The sequence below is a fragment of the Phalacrocorax aristotelis genome, chromosome 6, assembly GCF_949628215.1.
Source record: "Phalacrocorax aristotelis chromosome 6, bGulAri2.1, whole genome shotgun sequence".
Classification (NCBI taxonomy): Eukaryota; Metazoa; Chordata; class Aves; order Suliformes; family Phalacrocoracidae; genus Phalacrocorax; species Phalacrocorax aristotelis.
In genome coordinates, this window is record NC_134281.1 from 45,029,245 (window position 1) to 45,048,594 (window position 19,350).

The following is a 19,350-nucleotide window of genomic DNA, read 5'->3' on the forward strand; positions in this document are numbered from 1 at the left end:
CTCCCAGCAGGCACCGCGCGGAGGAGGGGAATCTCGCAAGAGTGCTGCGGCGCTCGCTCCCGTCAGCGGAGCAGGAAGATGGCGGCGCAGCCGGGCAGCCTCCTCTGCCTGCCTCTCGCCCTGGTGCTCCTGGTGGGCAGCGGCGGCAGCAGCAGCGCTCGGGCGGCTGGGCCCTTGCCCGCCGCCTCCTCCGAGGCTTTTGACTCCGTGCTGGGCAACACGGCGTCGTGTCACCGCGCCTGCCAGCTGACCTACTCCCTCCACACCTACCCTAAGGTACGGGCGGGCCGTGCCTCACAGCTCCCCGCGGTGGGGCCCCGTCCCGCGCTTGGCCCCGTTCCCCTTCCCCTCCTCCCTCCCCCGAGAGCCCTGCGGTGGCTGGCGGGCGGCGCGGCCGCGGCCCCCCCGGCGCGGCGGCCCCGGGCCCGTCGTCTGCCCCATTGCCGCCCCTCTCCCACGGCAGGCCCGTGTCCTCCCTCGGGCAGGAGCCCTTTCCGGGGCACGTCCCATGCATGTTTTCCCAAGCAGTGTTGGAAGTGTCTTTAAGTAACGTAAGCACGAAGGAAGCTCATGCTCGCCGTGCTCGGGTGCAGTGAGCAGCCTGCTGCTGTTGTTCCGTGGCGTTTCTCATCTGGCTTGGAGCTCCTTCCCCTCAAAGCAGGGAATGCAGTGGCTTCGCTAAAGATAGATACCTTATTTTGAAAATCGGTGGTTAGGCTGCAGCTTGCCAAAGGAATGCCGCTTTCAAAGTATAGCTTTGTTAGTGCTGGGTACTTTTGTGGGTTTTGGAGGATTTGCTGCTTTTTTTTTTTTTCCCTCTTTGTTCCTAAAGAGGCAGCTGTAATTTGACTTGGGCTGTTCCGTATTTTTGGGCACTAAAACAGTGCTGTGCCCATGACAGGCCAAAGATCCTGAGTCAGGGCGCTAGTGTGACACTTGGATATTGAAAGATGAAGTGTAGATGATAAATGAGTGGCTTGTCAGAACCTTCAGTCTGTGTTTTATTCACTTGCATGGAATTTTTTTCATCCCATGGTAAAATACTGAAACAGTATCTAATGGGAACCTAATTTCATACTCTGGAGTCTGCTGTTGGTTCAAAGCTTTGTAAACCTTTAACCTGGTTTGCATTTGGAAAATCTCTTACCCGAAATCTCATCCTTCCTGGTTCTTTCTTGGCAATATACTTCATTGTGGGCTGCAGCTATGTAGCAGGTTGAACTCTAAATGATGGGAGTTCTTTGCCCCATTTTTGAGATTTCGCGAGGGCAGCGGACCAATGGAAGCAGTGACAATGTTAGGAAATAGGGCTTTGCTTTCACGTGAAACTTAAATTGGATTTTGTGACTCTAGCTGATATTGGTATCCTCAAGGGAAGTAACAGGGAGTTTTGTGGAATACAAATAAAGTTACATCTGCACTTATGGCGTGTTTTGGTGCCTTTGTGTGATGATAGTGAAGAGAAATAACTAAACCTGAGAAATTAGGACTAAACATTAAGCTAATATATTTCCATACTGTTTTGGCACAGAGCTCTCATTTCTATTAAAGGACTCTTTCAAGTTCAGGAAAAGCTGATAATTCTGTGATTTTTACTGTACTTCTGAATTCTTTGTTGTGTGGTGTTGGAGTTGTCGAATAATACACCCACCTCTTCCTTTACATGTAGTCTTTCTTCCATTTGTCGCAAAACTACCAGTTGAATTGAAAGAAATTGTTTTAGTTGTCATTGGAAAGGTAAGACAAGCTTCATTGAGACTTCCATGGAAGGCTGCCATAGACATCTGTCTGCTAAAGCTAATTCTGCCTGGATAACAAAGTACAAAACATGCTTTTCTGCAAAAGCATAACTATCTTAGCCACCTTGTCAGTGTTGTTAGGGTTAAGCTTTGATTTTCATTCACAGTTTTCTACTTTGGTGCCTTTAAAGCATGTGAACTTGTTCTCTCAGAGACAAACAATGTCCAGTTAATTTACAAGAGGTTATACAGAAGGTGTGGTATGTTTGTTTTCTGTTAAATTAAATCAGAGTCCATCTTCCACCTGTACAGTAACTGGATGCAGTCATCTGAGTGGTTATGTGGTTAGTGGTTTTCATGGGTCTGATTCATAACAGGATATGATTGTAAGCAGGAGCGCTCACATAATAGAGGCTGGCTTTAGTTCTGTGACATGGAGAGCACTGTATGTCGAAGGTGCATGTCCATCCCTTTGGTATTGTGGACAGAAGAAAAACTAGGTGTAATACTAGGTGTAGGTTTTCTATATTTGCATGATTTTAATAGTTGCAGTGAGGAAGAACTTTTCCCCTTCGGTTCAATATAATAAATAAAAATGTGTGTGTGTGGAACTGGTTTGGCAAGTTATCAGCACCTTGGTTAACTGCTTTAGTACATCAGAAGACAATCTCTTATTCTGACAATTCTGTTGTAGTTCTGATTGGAGTATGGTAGATACATTGTCATACGCTGTCAAAATGAATCTTTTGGGTTTTTTTGTCCTCCCCTGTTCAGTTCTACTGTTTGAGTTCTGAGATCAAAGACTATCTACTCTTTGTGGGGTTAAATGTCAGTAAGTCTTTTACAGCCATATCTTTTATTTTTAAAAGCTACACTTTTAAAAAAAATGTGGTGCAACTTTGCTTGTGAGTTGTAGGACTGGAATTACAAAACAGCATTTGCTGTTCCAGCTCTGCCCACCACAGAATGAAGAGCTCTGAAATAAATCAATAGTTGTACTACAGTTATAAGAACTGTAGCTTGGTTTTATTTCAGATGATCCAGAGTGTCACATTTAGCTAGCTTCTAGGTCTAGTGGAGGGAAAGAGGATGGTGCTCTGGTGGGTGACTTTTTATAGCACTTCCAAAAAAAGAAAAAATTTTGTTTTCTGACAACTTATTCTTGAATGGAGGGATGCAAGCCTTTTCTTGTGCCTTCCCAGGAAGAGGAACTGTACGCGTGCCAGCGAGGCTGCAGACTGTTTTCCATTTGTCAGTTCGTGGACGATGGCATTGATTTGAATCGAACCAAACTAGAATGCGACTCTGGTAAGACTTCAGTATTCCTTCAATATCCTATAATGTGGAGACATAACAGAAGGAGGGGCAGGAACATCTGAAAGGGCATTGTTAAATTGGTGGGATTACTTCAGTTGCTTTCTGGTTTTAACAACTTCTTAAAGTTTATGTACAGGATATTAAAAAAAAAAAAAAAAAAAAACAAAAAAAAAAAACAAAAACACCAAAAAGCCACACAACCTTAGGGAAAGGTTGTCTGTTCTCTGTGAGTTTCTCCTTACCTGATCCTTAGTGTTGCTGTTTTCCTGAACTTCTTAAGTATCATCAGTCTCTGTAAATAAATGAGAAATACTTCATTTTTTCTAGAAACAGTTTGTCACAGAAAACAAAAAAATGACTGGGGAAAAAATCCAGTCAAATTAACACTTTTCCTTTAATAATTCCATGCAATAATTGGTCCCATTTACAACTCCCAACAAATTTGTAGATACAAGTGAATTGTTCAGACAGAGTAAGGACACAGATCTTAATGTTCTGTCTGCCTTGTAACTTCTGGTCTGGGCTACATCCTGAGGTTTACTTACAGCTAAACTCTTGGGAATGAGGTACGTGTTTTGTTTGAAATAGGCCATTAAATACTTGTGACTAATTCTCTCAGATTATCTGTGTTAGAGCAAAAATTTCACTGTGAGGATGAAATATGTTAATGATAGGCTAATTAATACTGGTTTTGAAATTGTATAGAACTTTCATCCAATAATATTGATTCACAGTTTTACTCAGAGGTTAAGTGGGACATAACCACCCAAAGCAGGAAAGGTAGGAGCTCTCCATCTATATTTCCAATACAATTAAGCACCAGGCCAGCACTCAAAGAAGGTTTTAATCCTCTCAGTAGCTCATAAAAACAAGAGGGCTAGTGGCCAGCTCAGAGAGCTGATGGAAGGTACGCAAGTAGAAAGGCTGACGTGCAGAGATGCTGATGTGATAAAAAACTGCATTAAATACTCTAGAAATGGGCTAATGCTCTGGTCTGTCATACACTGTGTATAGCTGTGATACAGCATGTCAATCTAGTTGTCAAATAGCACATGAAAGTGTGCTATAAAAAAGAGTAATATAGCAGTAGACCACATGTAGAGGTAATTGAACAGTTGCTTACTTTCCGGTTTAACTCTCCTTCCTAAGGCTGTTGTCTTTTGCTGGCTTATGTTCTGTAATCTGTTACACTGGTTGGTGCCCTGACTAAGTATTCTGTGCTTGGCAAGATACGTCTTGGCTGATCTGCTCAATTCTGTCTTCTGATGCTTCTTTCTGCCTACAAACACTAGTTTGGTGGCAGTTTTACTATAGAACTGCTGTTCAGGTGCTATGAGCTGCACACTCAAATGTTTGGCTGCTGATGCCATGCTGTTCTTAGCCTTTATGGTGGACCATTTGTTCCTGTGGAAAACTGGGAGAGCTACTGTCCTCTGTGTTGCTACTTGGTTTGAGTCTTCGGTTCTAGTAGTACTGCAACAGTGTCCATCTAAGCTTTAGTGTTTTGGGCAAGACCTATGCCCATTATTCTCTCTGAATAATTTAGATTTCTTGGCCTTTATGGTCTCTAGTGAACAATTAATAGAAGCTTTCTGTAAAACAAAGAGTTGGCTTAATTTATCATTAAAAAAATTATTCCATAATACTTTCAATGCAGTTTCTGTATTCCTCAGACTAGCAGGAAAATGCTCCTTTGGTTTTCCTGTGATACCTTGACTTCTGCTGTTACCTCTAAGGGATTTAAAGGACCGATGGTCCCTCTATTCTTCTTAGGATTCCAACATTGTTCTCTGAGGTAAAAACTCAGGTACCTTTTATGTGACATGTAGAGGAAAAACTACAATTGTAGTGGGAGGATCAATGAAAATTCTCATTCCTGAGTTTGTCCAGGGTAATTTTCGTGATTGGTTGCTCTGATTGCATTCAGATTTCAACTACCTCATCTGTCTAAGCTCTGATTCCTGAACCTTCATTAGGCCCCAGAGCAAATGCTACCCTTGGAGTGACTGCAATATCTTTTCCATGCAAAAAGGATTGTCACTCTTTTAACTGCTGCTTTGTTTCTGATCCAACTTATACTGAAAATGTTTTCCTAACTAAAATGCAGAATTTATCTTCTCATTTGGGGAACTTCTTCCTTGCAGCCTGTACTGAAGCATACTCCCAATCTGATGAACAATATGCTTGCCATCTTGGATGCCAGAACCAATTGCCATTTGCTGAGTTAAGGCAAGAGCAAGTAAGTAGATGACATGTTTTTCAAATACCACCTACTTGTTTTCTGTTCAGTGTCTTCCCTTTTTTAAATTTCTTCAAATGGAAGATAAATCTTCCTAAGGACTGAAATCTAGACATCGGGTAAGGAGTGAGCAAGAACATGACTTCTGTTCTTTCATATAAAAACAAAAGGAAAACCAGTTAATGCTGTGCTTGCAGTTAATGTCCCTGATGCCAAGAATTCATCTCCTCTTTCCTCTGACACTGGTGCGATCGTTCTGGAGTGACGTGATGGATTCCGCTCAGAGCTTCATAACATCCTCATGGACATTCTACCTTCAAGCAGATGATGGCAAAATTGTCATATTCCAGGTGCTTGCCTTTTTTGTTGAGATTAAGGTATTCTGGCTGTTAAACATTTAACTCTGCTCCTTCCAGTCACAGAAAAGACTATGGAGCGCTATCAGAAGCATTTCGTTTCTGCTAGCATTTCACTGGGGGGGTGGAAATCTAGCCTATATGAATGGTGCATGTCTTAAGGTTACCTTCCATATTAATTCTGAAACTGTAAATGATCAAGATCAGTGGAAGCCTGCTAGCAGGATCTCCTAACTCCTTATTTTGTTTTAGTCAAAGCCAGAAGTACAGTATGTTCCACAGCTTGATCAGGAAACTGGAGATACAAGAGGATCCTTGTCGCTGAGTAAAACAGCCAGTAAGTTGTTCTTTGTGCTTTGGAAGAGCAAATGCAAACGTTCCCTGTCATGCAAGAAAAAATGAAGTTGCAGGTGGCACACGAAAGCAAATTGTTAGAAAGCTAAAATACAGTTACGTTTGCTGTGTAGACTGCACTAGGCACAGTTAGCGAAGACTGTGGTAGAAACCAAACTCTGCTGGAAGTAGAAACATGCAAGCTAGGGCCATTTTAAAAGCTTCTTTTTATGCACTCTTTATAGACAAAACTGTGTGGTGGTCAGGTCTTCTCTTACATTTATTGCTTTCCTGACAGCTGTTTCTGCTGTCATATTTCAGCAGACCTACGTGCAGGAAGTTCACAGACATACCGAGGACTTTTTGAAGAGCGGGAAAATGACAGCTTTTTCAAGTGTCTTTCCATGTATGTATATTCTAGAATATCTGTACCTAGTAAGGAGGATAATGGCCTTTCCTCTGTGTGTAAGGTGGCACTGTTGTAGGATGTCAAAGTGCTACCAGTCTGTTGGGTTCAGGATGCATAGCAGTTTAAATTGCTTATCTGTATCTGACTGCTTATGATTGCTGCGTTTCTGTGCTGCCCTCATTATTTGCAGCCTATTCTGCCAACTTTGATTCTCCTTTCCGTTTCAGCTGAATATCATATGGATAATTTCCTACACTGTTTTTTCAGTGTGTTCTGTGAACTGTTTAATCAATCTGTGTTTTGCCTGTTCTTTAGCTCTGGATATGTTTCAGGGCAAAGCACTTCTTTTGTGTTTTGTTTTGGGAGTGTCTGATAGGAAAGACACTGTTGTGTCTCATTTCCAGGCTGAAAATACCCAGTATATCTTTAATAAAGCTTTGCTGAAGATGAGCACGTTGGTTGTTCTTTCCCTTACTCTGTTTACTTTCTCCTTAAAAGTTTACACGTGGTGGATCAGTGAATTGCACCCAAAATGTGTAACAGAAAAATCTATTTTTAAAACTATAAATGGGAGGGTGCTTAGGGCTGAATAAACGGAATCCAGCAAGTCTTTTGTGTTTTTCAAGTCAGCTACTAAATAGGCATTAGAGTATCCAGGAGTCTGAAGTGGGTCTCGTAGCTGGAGGAGCTAGAGATTAGTGAATCAGCAGGAAATGCAGTCAAAATTGAGCCAAACCTTTTAGAGCATGTATTGTCTTGTATTCAGTATATGAAACCTGGTAACATTCTTTCATTTCAGAAATTCCAGCTGGATTTTAACCACTACGCTTGTCCTGTCAGTGTTGGTGCTGCTCTGGATTTGTTGTGCGACTGTAGCTACAGCTGTAGAGCAGTATGTTCCATCTGAGGTGACTGTTTTATAACTTAGAATATTTTTAATTTATTCATTATATTACTTTTATGTTACAGCTGTTGAGAGACTAAGAAACATTTGGGGTGAGGTTCAACTAGAAAGAGTAGGGTGTTTTTGTTTTGCTTGGGTGTGTTATTTTATTTTGCAGATGTGGTTAGTGAACCAATTTTGTTATTTAATATTTATATTTTATAGCTGAACAATTCTCGCTCATTCCTGTGGCTGATAGTTGCTCTGAACCTTCCTCAGACAGCCCAGATATGATGTCTTTTGGTTTGTAGCACTCTCCTGTCGACAGCCTTCCGATTACTCTTTACAAATGGAGGCTGCTTCTAACTTCTCTGGAATGAAGCTGTACTCTGAGGGTGAGGTGGTGTAGGTGGAACCCAATGTTGGTTTAATCCAGGAAGATCAATAGTGAGAACAGAAGTGACAGCTTGTTATTGGTGAGCACAGAGTCTGATCAGAGGGGATCTGGCTGAACTAGCATCTCTAGTGCCCAGAGAGATCCCTGCACTTCTGAAATAAGCAAGGCTCAGTATTTGCAAAACTGAAGGAGCTGTTACACAAACACTGTATCTACTGCTTTTCTGGCAGGTTTAATACATTTCTTTTTGACTCAAATCTAGTTCCAGCCACGAACTCCAGTTGTTACAGAAATCCTGGGTTAACTTGGGTGGAAGGGCTGCAGCAATCAGAACCAGTGATGTAGTTACATAATGAAATGCATTTATTCACAGTATGGAGAATCTTGTATTAAAGTAAATTGTTTAAATATTTCAGAAGCTGAGCATCTATGGAGATTTGGAATACATGAATGAACAAAATCTGAACAGATATCCAACCTCTGCACTTGTTGTGGTTAGATGCAAGACTGAGGAACATGAAGAAGCAGGACCTCTTCCTACAAAAGTCAATCTGGCTCAATCAGCAATTTAAATAAGTTTCTATTGGATCCAATAGACTAATTCTAACAGAGCTAGCAACTCCTGATTGTTTGTGGTGGTTCTTCAGATACGAAGCTTAGCAGCCAGTCTTTAAATGAAAATAAAGTTACAGAATCAACAAATGTCATGGGATTTTGTTTTCAACCAGTAGTGAAGGTTCAGACACCTTATTTATGTTTGTTTCCAGACATAATCGCTTTTCACTGGTGTTTGCTATGTGTCTTTTTGCTTACAAAAGCTGTAAGCATGCTTTCCCTACTTCCGCCATGACACTTTCAAACTTATTTGTGTGTTCTAGGATGTAATGTGTACATGCAGAGTTAGCTTTGTAAAGGTATAAGAAACTTTAAGTAGGCGGGAGATGCCTTTTTAGTGTTGCACTTTCTGTTGTAGTTAAGAGAAAATATTATAAAATTATCTGCTGAAATTTTGTACTTGTTAATGTCCATGCACAAACAACCCTGTCTCCAAAAATAGAAATATATTTTTTCTACAGTGTGGCAATATCCAAGATGGAAAGCATTTGTGAGGTACTGTAGGCTAGAACTCAGTCTGGGAAAGATGGAAAACTTGTTAAAACTTACGACATATCCCGTCGGACACAGAACATAACATGGTCAATTATTTTGTCAAACTTTACCCTTTAAGTCTTAAATTGCTTGTAAAGTTAGCACCTGTGTTTTCTGAAGAAGTTCTACTTTCTGTTCTTGATCAACTATTCTAGTCTTGTAACTTCATTTACAGAAAAAAGTTGATTCCTGAGAAATGAGAACAGACAAATAAAATTCACTGTACAGAAAATATTGACTGTATAGCTTTCTGCTATGGTTAATTATTGACCACAACATATATTCAGTATGAAAGCCTGTCTAGTGTTCCTCTCATGTGCAATGTGACCTGATTTTGCTGTATGATTCACTAACACAACCACAACTAATAATGTCCCTCATATTTCTGATATATTTTTTTGCGTCTCTTTGAGGAGATTACTGTATGCTGGTTCCCGTAGCATGGCAAGTTGGGGGTGTATGCGATTTATTTTAAGGTCTCTAAGTCTTGGAAAGCTGGCTAGAATGCATGATCTCCATCTCGTTGTCATATTTTGTTGATTATACAGAACCTCCCTTGAAGGTAAAAAAAAAAAAACCAACAACCCAAGACCAAACAACACCTCTTCAGGTTTTGAATTCTGGTGAGAACTGTAGAGATTCGGGAGGGTACACTTGTGTTCCTTCGTTGTTAACACTGGTGCAATAGTCATTCCTACTTCGGCTGTAACGCTGATGCCTGCGTAACTGCCATTAAGCAGGAACGTGCGTTAAGTGGCCTGTAGGCGCTGCTGAACACCCTGGCCTGGAAGCACTCAAGCAGCTTTTCTGTCAATAAGGTTTAAGAGCATTAAGCTATGTTTGTTTTAGCAGGCTTGTATCAACGTGCAGAAATTGCAATTTGAAGTCTTAAATTAGCGGTACGTCTTCATGCTAAATTCTTCAGTGGGACAACATGGTAGCCCAGAAATTTGGGTGCCAACAGCCATTGACAGGTACCTTTGTGTGTAGGTGTTGTTACTGCGAAGGCCTCAAGTGTGACTTGTGAAAATCGATGGTGTGATGTGTTTGGAACACTGTCCGCTTGCAGGATAGCAGAGGTGGGAAATCCATCTGTCTGCAGTAGTGATTCAGCGGAGACATGCGTTGCTGCTCACGTCATGCACACCCCAGTATACGGCCCTGTCTTGGTGCGGGATGCCTGTGTTCTGCTTTGAGTGGTATCAAATGCGACATGTGCAAGGGATGTCCGAAAGGTACTTTGTAAATATGGGCTCTACTTCAGTGATTATTGCCTGTCGTCTCAGCGCTGTGTTGTTCGGGATTGCCTTCCCAGAAAAGGCTTTAGCAATCCCAGTTTTTCTGACTGAATTACTAACATGGAAGTGTTTTCAAGTCTGTTGAAACATTTTCCTTTACTATTACATGTAGTTGCAGAGGGAGTGTTACATCTTCACGAAAACATGTGAAACATGCCTGTTTCAAATGTGTACAGTACAGCCTCCGGTATGTTGATGACTTGATTTCACAAAACTTTCCCTTCCAAAACATTTTGACTTTATTGTTTTACATTCCTAGATTTGAGTTAAACAAACAACTTCTGCTTTCATTTGGCATTGTGTCTGCCTACGACAAAGGGAGAAAACGCAACAGAAGTTTTACATGTTTTTGTCTTTTGTTCGCTGTTTAATGATATTTCAGCTGAGTGATCTGTGCAGCGAAGCCAGTGATTCGGTAGCTGCTGTTAGGTCACAGGAAACTCTGTGCCTGTGGCAATCTGTCACTTGGCACTACTGTTTCCAGGGTGAGCCAGAGTCTAAATTTGTTAAGTGTTGTACTTGTAAGCTCTTGTCAAAGTATCTTCCCTCAGTAAAATCAGATATTTGCTAGGCTGCAGTAATTGAACTGTTTCTGAGGATTTCTAATCTAAGTGGACTATTTAAGTTATCTTGGTATTTGACTTTGCAAAACGGCTTGTCCTGCTAATTCTTTGTTAAATGTTTGACTTCCTGACATCTTTATTTTCAGAGGCTGCAATTTGGGTTTGATCTCTGCCCAAGGCCACTGTTTAAATGAAGGGCCTTAAATTATTGAAATTGCAGGAGGAAAGCATTTTATATTCTCTTTAGGCATGTGTTCAGTTGAACTTCTATCAGATTTTAAGTGGAGTCATCTTGACACAAATGAAGCAACCCTCTCAATCGTGTGCAGTTCACTACTGGCAGGAATAGCCATGGTACATTTGGGAGGGCTTGGGGGGATCGGGTTGTTTTTTAGGTGCTAGAATTAACAATAGTCTCCATCATACTGGATATCTTAATGTGTGTTCCCTCTTCAGCTTCTCTGATCTTTGGCAAAGGTTTTTTTTTTTCCCTTCGGAAGGGCTTGCCTGAGTTTGTTACCTCATTCCCATGAACTCGATTTCCTGAACTAGCAGTCTTTGATGTGGGGTAACTATTCTAAAATCCAGCTGCCTGCCTGGCTACAGCTGAGCTTGATAATCTTGGTGTAGGACACAGATGGTGGTAGATGTCTGGTCTCATGGACATTTGCCTGTAAGAGTGGGTTTACTCGGTGTTCGAAACGTTTTCATCATGGATTCTTTCGTGGGGGATGGATAGCTGGCCCGCGCCTACGTGGAACTCCTAGCAAACTCAGTCACCTAATAAGCTTTTTGAAGGCTCAAAGTAGTCCTGCATCAAATCTGATTAGAAACTAAAACTTCATCTTTAAAGATAAACAGATCCAGAATTTAAGATACTCAGGTTTAAACCCTTTTTCTGTCATTCTTCCATATCGTAGCAGATGCCCAAACTTGCAGGCTCTTTGCTGCTTGGGCTTTGGTGTTTTCACCCGAAATTGCTCCCAGAACAGGTGAGCTCTCTAGCGCCAAGTTTAACAGTGATGTATTCCTGTGAGAAGCTTCTGCTTTGCACAAATTGGTGTCGCCACGCCAAAGGAGGAGCTCCTAAAAGACGGTATTTAATTCTGGCTGGTCTGTGAACAGGTGAGTGCAGCATTGGCAGATGCCCTTGTCAAGAAGCATATATTAACTCAGTGTTCATGTAATTGAGAATTAGTTGTATATGTGGGGATGGAGAGGGAAGTAGCTGTAATTGTTCCTGTGTTGGGCATTATTTGGTGCTTTGAATCAATTCAAGGCAGCTGTCTCAGGGCCAGCTTACAGGCAATATAGCTGCTGGCCTCTCCTCCAAAGCCCTGGTAAGCTAGTTTTGCTACTGCTTGGAGAGGAATCGCTGTGTGAGGTGATGACAATTTGGAGGTACTTGAGTCCTATGGACCTTCCTGCAAGCAAGACGAACATGGGCTCCTCCAACACTTTGTGCCGGTGCTTTTTTCCCCCACTACCCCTGTGGCAAAGCTGCCTGCTCATGACGTTTTATCCCTGAGGCTGCAAAACTCCACTCCGCAGGCGCTGTGCTGAGACCTGCAGCCAGTTTAGAAGGCTGCAATCTATTTGTCAGTTCTTGTTAGCTACAGGCTGAGCTGCGAAGACTTACTGCAGGCCTAGAAATTCAAATATGCAAGTAAAAGAGAGGACCCTGGAGGATTTGCTATGCCTGTGCTTGTTGCCCAAGCAAGGAAGCTATTCCAGATGTATCCTGCACAGCTCTTCTGAAATCTGATCACCTTGTAGGAGCCTGGACTGATGCTGCTCTGAGGGCAGCATGTCAGCTCTGTCTTGGGATGGAGGTAGGGAGAAAGGAGACTTGCATAAAGATGATCAGACTCTTTTTACTCAAGCTTTCATCATGAAGAGGGGTTCTCCCTGGCCAGCAGCAGGGAAAATGCGGTCGGCATTGGGGTGCATGGGGGGTGAGCACTCATCTTCTGAACGGGCGTCAGGAATGGGAGCAGGGTTCTTGGCATCCAAAATCTGTGCCCTTTATGATTTGCCTAATGCTCTGTTGTGAAACCAAGACGGAGCCAGGAGGAATGAGAAGCAAACCAGAAACCTGCTTCCAACTGGAGCTGGAGCTTTTGCTCAGTGATGCCTTCCCCGTCCTCTCCTGCTTGAGTGCGCAGGCAGCAGCACGCTCCTTGCTTGCCTACCTCTGTTGGGTTTTGTATCCTGGTAACCTTACTCCTGTTAGGTGCAGAAAACTCTTCTGTAGTCTTTTGTGCTGCTGTAAGGGCTGTAGCTGTGGGAAGCATGAACAAAACTCACCCCCAGGTACAGTCCTCCTCTTGGGAAAAATCTTAGGTGCAGCTGTTTCCTAAAGTACATGTGTTCTTGATAATATTGTTTGTCTGACCTCTTTATCACTGGGTTCTGTGGGATTTCAAGTTGTTTCTACTTAACCTAATTTGACACAAAAGGAAAGTACTGATATAAAGCACTGGACTTGCATTAGTGTTTGTTTTACAAATTGGTAACTAGGATTTAAAAGGTGATTTGACTGATCACTTTGTGAATTAAATCTGGGCCACTTTTCCATGAAGGCAATTTTTGTTTCTATGTAAAAATAAAGGGATATGTTATATATTCCTCGGTAACGTGGTATGAGAACTAGAAAGGCATGGTTACTGGGTGCTGCTTCTGCAAACAGTCTTTTATTCCTTTCCTTCTAGAGAAATGGTGATGTAGCTACTTTTGATTCAACAAAGTCCTTATCTGAAGAAAGAGGTAACAAATAAAATCCAGAGCTTAACATTTTTATTATTTAAAGTATAAATCAATTGAAACTATCTACATAATATAAAATACAACCAGTATTTATGGCCTGCTGAGACTGATTCCACCCCAACTTCTGTGTAGTGAAACATCCAGACTATAAAATTAATAAACTTTAGCCGTTCTTTGTTGGCATGGAGTTGGCAGTCTTCCGGTATAGTAGCATGATAGGTAATCCTTGTCTGTCACAGAAGGGCTCGTAATGAAGTTGCTATAGGCTTTCTAAATGTTTTTATAGCCAAACTTCAGCAAATTTTGTCCATAGTGAGGAGGAGGTGAGATCAAACAGAATCAATAGCAAATCTGTAGATTGTGTTGCAACAACATTTCATCACTTCCATAACTTTATACTTGTGCCTGTTTGCAAATGCTGTGCTTTCTGGTCAAAAGTATTGTAGATGCAGACATGCTGTAATTTGTCACTTTTCTTTCAAGCTGAACTGTTCTGCGTTTGATTCCCACTCAAGCATGACAGAAGGGGTGGTTACTGGAGCCAGGATCCCTTTGAGCAAAGGCTGTGCCTTCACTTGTGTTTGTACAATGTAACAGCTAAGTAAATATGAAGCACAGCTAAGGCAAATGCTAACTTCTTGATCAAAGCTCTTTAAGTTCAAAAATACCAAAATCCAATTATGCATACAGTGTTTTCTTAGGTGACTGGTTATATGTTTCTCAGGTGACTGCATTAATTTTTTTTTCTGTTGGTCTGGGAATACAAAGGAATGCAAGAAAATACAATGTTGGTTTAGAGACAAAGCACTGGTGCTACAGAGAGCTGAGATAAAGGCAGCTGATCTGCATTGCTCTTACGTGCGCTGCTGTTGCATTGCAATGACTGTGGGTTTGGCCTTTACCTTCCGTGTTTGGTTTGATTTAATTATGTGACTTTCTGAAAGTTGGAGTCCCTGGAAGGTTACTGCCTTTTGTACCCTGGACATGTCTTTGAGGAGGGAAAGGGTGGCTTTTCATGCAGTTCTCACCATTTTGAGCTGATAATTCAGCCTCATTCTGCGTGAGTGTTAAAGTCCCGGTTGGGGCAGAAAGCCCCAAGTGCTGTAAAATGAAATTTTACCTCTTAAGGAGATTTGCTGTGGGCTCTGGGAGGGCACCTTTCCCAGCCTTACACTGACCCGCCCTGTGTTTTGGCTGCTCCCACCATGAAAAGGGCATTCCTGTCCCACAGGGTCTGGCAGGGGCTTGGCCTTCTCCACCCTTTGGCATCCGAGTGCATTGGGTGAGCTCCAACAGAGACACCCTGTTTGTGCTGTTTGGTCCCAGTGCTCCACAATAGTGGCATGGGCTCTTGCACACTGCAAGCAGCAAAATTCCCTACGAGGAGGTGTTTGGCTATTAAAACTCAACTATCAATCCCTAAACCCCATTAGCCCCCTGCCAGTCCCGCATGCAGAGCTCCCGAAACATCACCCTTGTGGCTCTGCACCATTCCCCTCCAAAACACCCTGATCCCACTCAGCCCTGCTGGACCCTTCCCCAGCCCATCACCTCTCGCTCTCGCCTCCCAACAGGCTGCTGCCGGCCCCGCAGTGCCCACGCGGGCTGCACGCGGAGACACGCCTGCGTATCTGCTGCAGCACTGCTTGTCCTCGCCGCTGTTGTGGGCTTGGCAGTGGCGCTGGGACTCCTGCTGCGCACGCCAGGTTGGTATCCCAAGAGGCGTTATTTTTACGGTAAGGGAGTTAGAAAATTATGTTGTGTGAGAAGAGCCTTCGTGTCCATCACCGCGTGTAAGGTGGCACTTCCTACCACAGCCTGAGAGGAAGGAAAAGGACCAGCAGGGTGGTGCAGGGCTGTGCCAGCCTTGCACAGCCTGAGTCACCACCAGCTGTTCATCACCTCCAGTGTCCTGCCCCATAGAGCTGTGGTAACTCTGGGTGGCACAGTCATGCTTCACACTGCTGGTATAGTTTTCAGGCTCTGCCATGAACCTACCAGAGACTAATCCTGGCCCCTGGTTATTTCTAGAACAAGTGGATTTCGGAAGTCTCCATTTCTTGCTCTTGTTCTGTTCCTCGCTCCATGAAAAATAAAGTATTTCTTGCTGTCCTTTCAGTGAATCGCTTCTGTGCAGCCTCCAATAACCAGACGGGCTTCTTGTGTGACGACAGAGCGACTTGCATCCTGGCCAGCCAGGTCTGTGACAGGGTCAGCAACTGCAGGAACGGAGAGGATGAGCAGGAGAAATTCTGTGGTGAGCAGTTTTGTTGTGACCATCCTCCTGTCTTCCTGTTGGTCTTCCTGTTGTGAGACAGAGCAACTGGTGTCCCTCTAATCCTGCTCTGTGCTTCTGGCTGTGTACGTGAGCAGATAAGCCTGGTAGATCCATTGTAGGGCAGATGCTAAGAGATGGTACTGCCCAAAACCCAGCGGCAGTGCCAGTAATCAAAGACTCCAAGCTCTTCTGATCTTCCTAGTTTGTTTTTTTTTTTTTTTTAAACCATAATGCAGTTTTCCTCCATCTGTTAAGCTGTATGCCTATGTGGTTAATTTATTGACCAGTTACCCTGGAAAAAAACTTACTAAAGCAGAAGTGTGGGGCACCCAGACTCCGCTTCTGGCTCAGCCATGAGCACCCTTCCCCTCTTCGACCACAGCTTCCCATCTGCGGTGTTGTTTGTGCCCTGACACCACACAGAGAAGGACCAACCGAACCCCCCATGATAGCAGCCTTTGGTAGCTGCCATCCCCATTTTAGCCCGTGTGTCTGCGCCCAGTGGAGTTGAGCATGTGTCCTGTGTGACCGCCTTTGCAGGTGACTTGCCCCGCAGCCTTCCGGGATACCTGGTCTTCCGCTGCAGTAACCCCGCATACTGGGTCTACGCCGATCAGAGGTGTAACGGGATGAACGACTGCGGAGACTGCTCTGATGAGATGGGGAGCTGTAAGTCTCTCTTCTGGCTACTGTTGGGCAAAAGGTCTTTCCTGCTGATGGATTGAAATAGGTTGTACACCTGTTTCACCACACCACACCTGTGGTGCTCACTGATGCTGCTGGAAGTGCCTAGAGGCTGGCATCCACTGCTAAAGCACAACATAGCTGGAATAGGACCTAAGTATGAACCATGCAGACTCCATCCCATCAGCTGCCAAGGGCTCTGTGTCAAAGCCTGGTGGCAACTGAGAGGGGAAAGACTCCTTGCTTTGCTCCCAGCCCCAAAAGTTGCTCCTCCTCTGTGGCTTGCTGAGTGTGGAGCAGTTTCATTGTGATGCGTAGCTATAGGCAGCAGTGATCATTCAAACTGTCCTTTGGTTGTTGGTCAGGAGGTGGGTACACCTCTGAGCCAGGGAGACCTGAGTGTGCATCAGCAGCTCCAAAGCCATCTAGATCCTTCTCTTGCTAAAATGAGCAGCAGGTTTGTTCCTAACTCACCCCCATGGTTTTAAACCTTAGGCAAGATCTGCCTGTATCAGCAGCTTTCTCTAGAGTAGCTTGCTAAAAAAAATAAATTACATCTAGTTGTTCCTCCCAGGATGACACAACTGCCACGAGGGTCATTGCAATGTCGCACTCCCTGGTTGTCTCCCACAGGTAGCATCAAGCGAGTGTCCTCTTTGGTGGGTTCACAGACTCAGGGTTATCACCAGTGGCTTTTCAGTAGCTTCCAGGGATGAAAGGGTAGCTACCTGCATAAGAAAAGAGGGAAGAGGTAACTGCAGCAGAAGTATTTCTGTTCCCTGTTTTCCATCCCTCCCAGCGGCTGCCTGCCCCCCGTGTGGGTCGGAGTGGTGGAGATGCAGCCCTGTGCTCTACGAGTACTGCTCCTGCGTCCCCAGGAGGCTGTGCCGGGACGGCATCCAGCACTGCCTCAGCTGGTCCGATGAATATATCTGCAGACCATGAAATCTTGGCACCCAGCAGCACTGGAGACCACAGGGTGCTTCGTGCACTGTCACCTCTGAACCTCGGTGTCCTCCCTCTCTGCCACCTGCTTGGGAAGCTCCAGCCCAAGCAAGCCCTCACCAGCCGTGCTCTGACCAGTGTGCAGTGACACTGAACAGGGATGAAGTGCTGTGCTTCTAGCCTACGGCAGCCCATGCTGCAGGCTAGACACTGGCTGTCGGACACCTTCACAGGTTCTGTTGTGTGAAGGCGAGTCATTTCTACATGGGCCGATCACTGTCTTGCAGCGCTGCTGCGATTGCTCGATGGGTTGTGTGCAGGCTGGAGACCGTTTGCCAGCTGCTGCCAACATGGATACCTGTGTCTGGCCAGCCCTGGCAAGGGGTTTCTCCTGTATGGACACGCTGGTGCCTTTGCATGCAGCCAGATGAAGGTACATTGAAGACTACCCTGAAGAGCAGGAGCTGAATGAGGTGATCCTTTCTAGCCCTTGGGTTAGCGTTTCCCTCCGACAAGTCTTTGTGCTCCTGATCTTCATGGGCAGGAGGAGAAGCCTGCAATTGTGTTCAGAGCATGTCTGCAGATAGTTTCAGCAGCAGCTTTGAAGGCTCTGTGCTGATGCTTCTAGGATGCTTCCTCAGGAACCCGTCGCTGAGGGTGACATGCTGGGGAGCTGCTGCGCAGGCCACCCCCTATGCTCTTCTCAAACCATGAAGGCCAACATGGAGAGCATAATGACAAGGAAAACTGAAGTGGAGAGTGAAAGGTTTCAGGGTCTGTGAGGATAAATCACCATGTCCCTGTGGCCATATAGCTGTCCCCGCAGAGCAGGGGCAGGGATCCATTGTGTATATGAAATGTACTTCTCTCAGGGCTGTGCAGTTCTGGAGCAGCAGCTCAGCAGGTTGAGAACAGCCGTGGAGCTGGGATGAGTTTGCACTGAAGTTGGCAAGGAAAGGAGAGAAAAATGTTGCAGCCTCGGAGCAGAGAGCAGCAGAAAACCAAGTGCCACAGCTGCTCCCAGGGTGGTGTGGGATGACATGGGATCTGTTCGTTGCTCATTCCGTTCCTCTGCCAGCAGGGCAGGATCAGTCAGCCAAACCTTCAAAGCAGTCCCCAGGGTATAGGTACAGATGTGCCACTGAAATTTAAGAAAGATGTGGTCTTTCTCTGCTCCTTTGAAAAATCTCATCTGTGCCTAAAACATCGTCTCTGAGAAAAACCCATGTTTATGATGAGTGCCCTTACTTTTCTAGGCCCAAAATAAGCATCAGGCAATACTCTTCCCACCGTCATCCCAGGTCATATATCTTTAAAAATAAAACCCTGTTCACTAATTTCCTCTCTGTCCTGTGATCTGCAACTCGGCATGTCATCATGACTTGTATCTACGGTGAATGTTTCTTCTATTCTGGAGCTGGGATGCAGCTGTAGATCTAAGAGATCTTTTAAAAATAGCTTTACTGTATTCTGACTCATGCTTCACCTGGGATGAGACAGCAAAACTCTGCATAACAAAACTGGTACTACGGGAAACTTTTAAAGCCACATTTAATAACCTGTCCTTCTCCATGCCTGGCTAAGATGTATGGCTTGCTTTCTCCATGCCTGTAAAATGTTATTGCAGTGCATGCAGTGCTGCAGCTTGGAAAAGAGGTTATGAGTTTTCTAGGTAAACATTTCTCACTTGCAAGCTTCCAGCCTCAATCAAAGCCTGAACAGACGCACACTTTTACTGGAGGGTCACAGAGATCTAACGCTACAACAAGGCTGGTTGTTGTAACCAGGGTTGGTAAATAAAGCCCGGTTTACTGTAGTTGCTGTTGTTCCTCTTGTTACCCCAGAGTCTGTTCTGGGGCAATCAATGAGGAAGTCTTGCAACATTTCTTAAGACGAGCTCGAGGAGGGGTAATTCAGAGGCAGTGCTACCAGGCAGCCTCTCTTTCCTGAGGAAGAAGAGTTTCTTTCTGATTCAGATGGGTTTTGGCCACGGA

The 19,350-nt window shown here is 44.2% G+C and overlaps 2 protein-coding genes across 3 annotated transcripts; both read left to right on the forward strand.

Moving 5' to 3' along the window:
• Window positions 1–7: 7 nt before the first annotated feature.
• Window positions 8–9,054, forward strand: TMEM59 (transmembrane protein 59). Of its 2 annotated transcripts, none has more exons than XM_075097576.1 (8): window positions 8–276; window positions 2,942–3,047; window positions 5,201–5,295; window positions 5,493–5,645; window positions 5,904–5,988; window positions 6,309–6,390; window positions 7,193–7,301; window positions 8,090–9,054. In XM_075097576.1, exons 1-8 carry the CDS (start codon window positions 79–81, stop codon window positions 8,243–8,245), a joined length of 984 nt encoding a protein of 327 aa, XP_074953677.1. In that variant the 5' UTR covers window positions 8–78; the 3' UTR covers window positions 8,246–9,054. The 2 variants fall into 2 exon arrangements, with proteins under 2 accessions (XP_074953677.1, XP_074953676.1); XM_075097575.1 differs by having other exon boundaries at window positions 11–276; window positions 6,306–6,390.
• A 5,784-nt stretch (window positions 9,055–14,838) lies between these two features.
• On the forward strand, window positions 14,839–17,479 carry LDLRAD1 (low density lipoprotein receptor class A domain containing 1). Its single transcript, XM_075097578.1, has 4 exons — window positions 14,839–15,155; window positions 15,569–15,706; window positions 16,268–16,396; window positions 17,211–17,479. The coding sequence occupies exons 1-4, from the start codon at window positions 14,900–14,902 to the stop codon at window positions 17,354–17,356; spliced, it is 669 nt and encodes a 222-aa protein (XP_074953679.1). The 5' UTR covers window positions 14,839–14,899; the 3' UTR covers window positions 17,357–17,479.
• The last annotated feature ends 1,871 nt before the right edge of the window (window positions 17,480–19,350 follow it).

Bases quoted from the DNA above. Each gene is read 5' to 3' on its own strand.
- TMEM59 (XM_075097575.1), top strand. From the start codon at position 79: ATGGCGGCGCAGCCGGGCAGCCTCCTCTGCCTGCCTCTCGCCCTGGTG. The intron at 277-2,941 runs GTACGGGCGGGC...GTGCCTTCCCAG, and splicing joins CCCTCCACACCTACCCTAAG to GAAGAGGAACTGTACGCGTG. The intron at 7,302-8,089 runs GTGACTGTTTTA...TAAATATTTCAG, and splicing joins AGCAGTATGTTCCATCTGAG to AAGCTGAGCATCTATGGAGA.
- LDLRAD1 (XM_075097578.1), top strand. From the start codon at position 14,900: ATGCAGAGCTCCCGAAACATCACCCTTGTGGCTCTGCACCATTCCCCT. The intron at 15,707-16,267 runs GTGAGCAGTTTT...CCGCCTTTGCAG, and splicing joins TGAGCAGGAGAAATTCTGTG to GTGACTTGCCCCGCAGCCTT. The intron at 16,397-17,210 runs GTAAGTCTCTCT...CATCCCTCCCAG, and splicing joins CTCTGATGAGATGGGGAGCT to CGGCTGCCTGCCCCCCGTGT.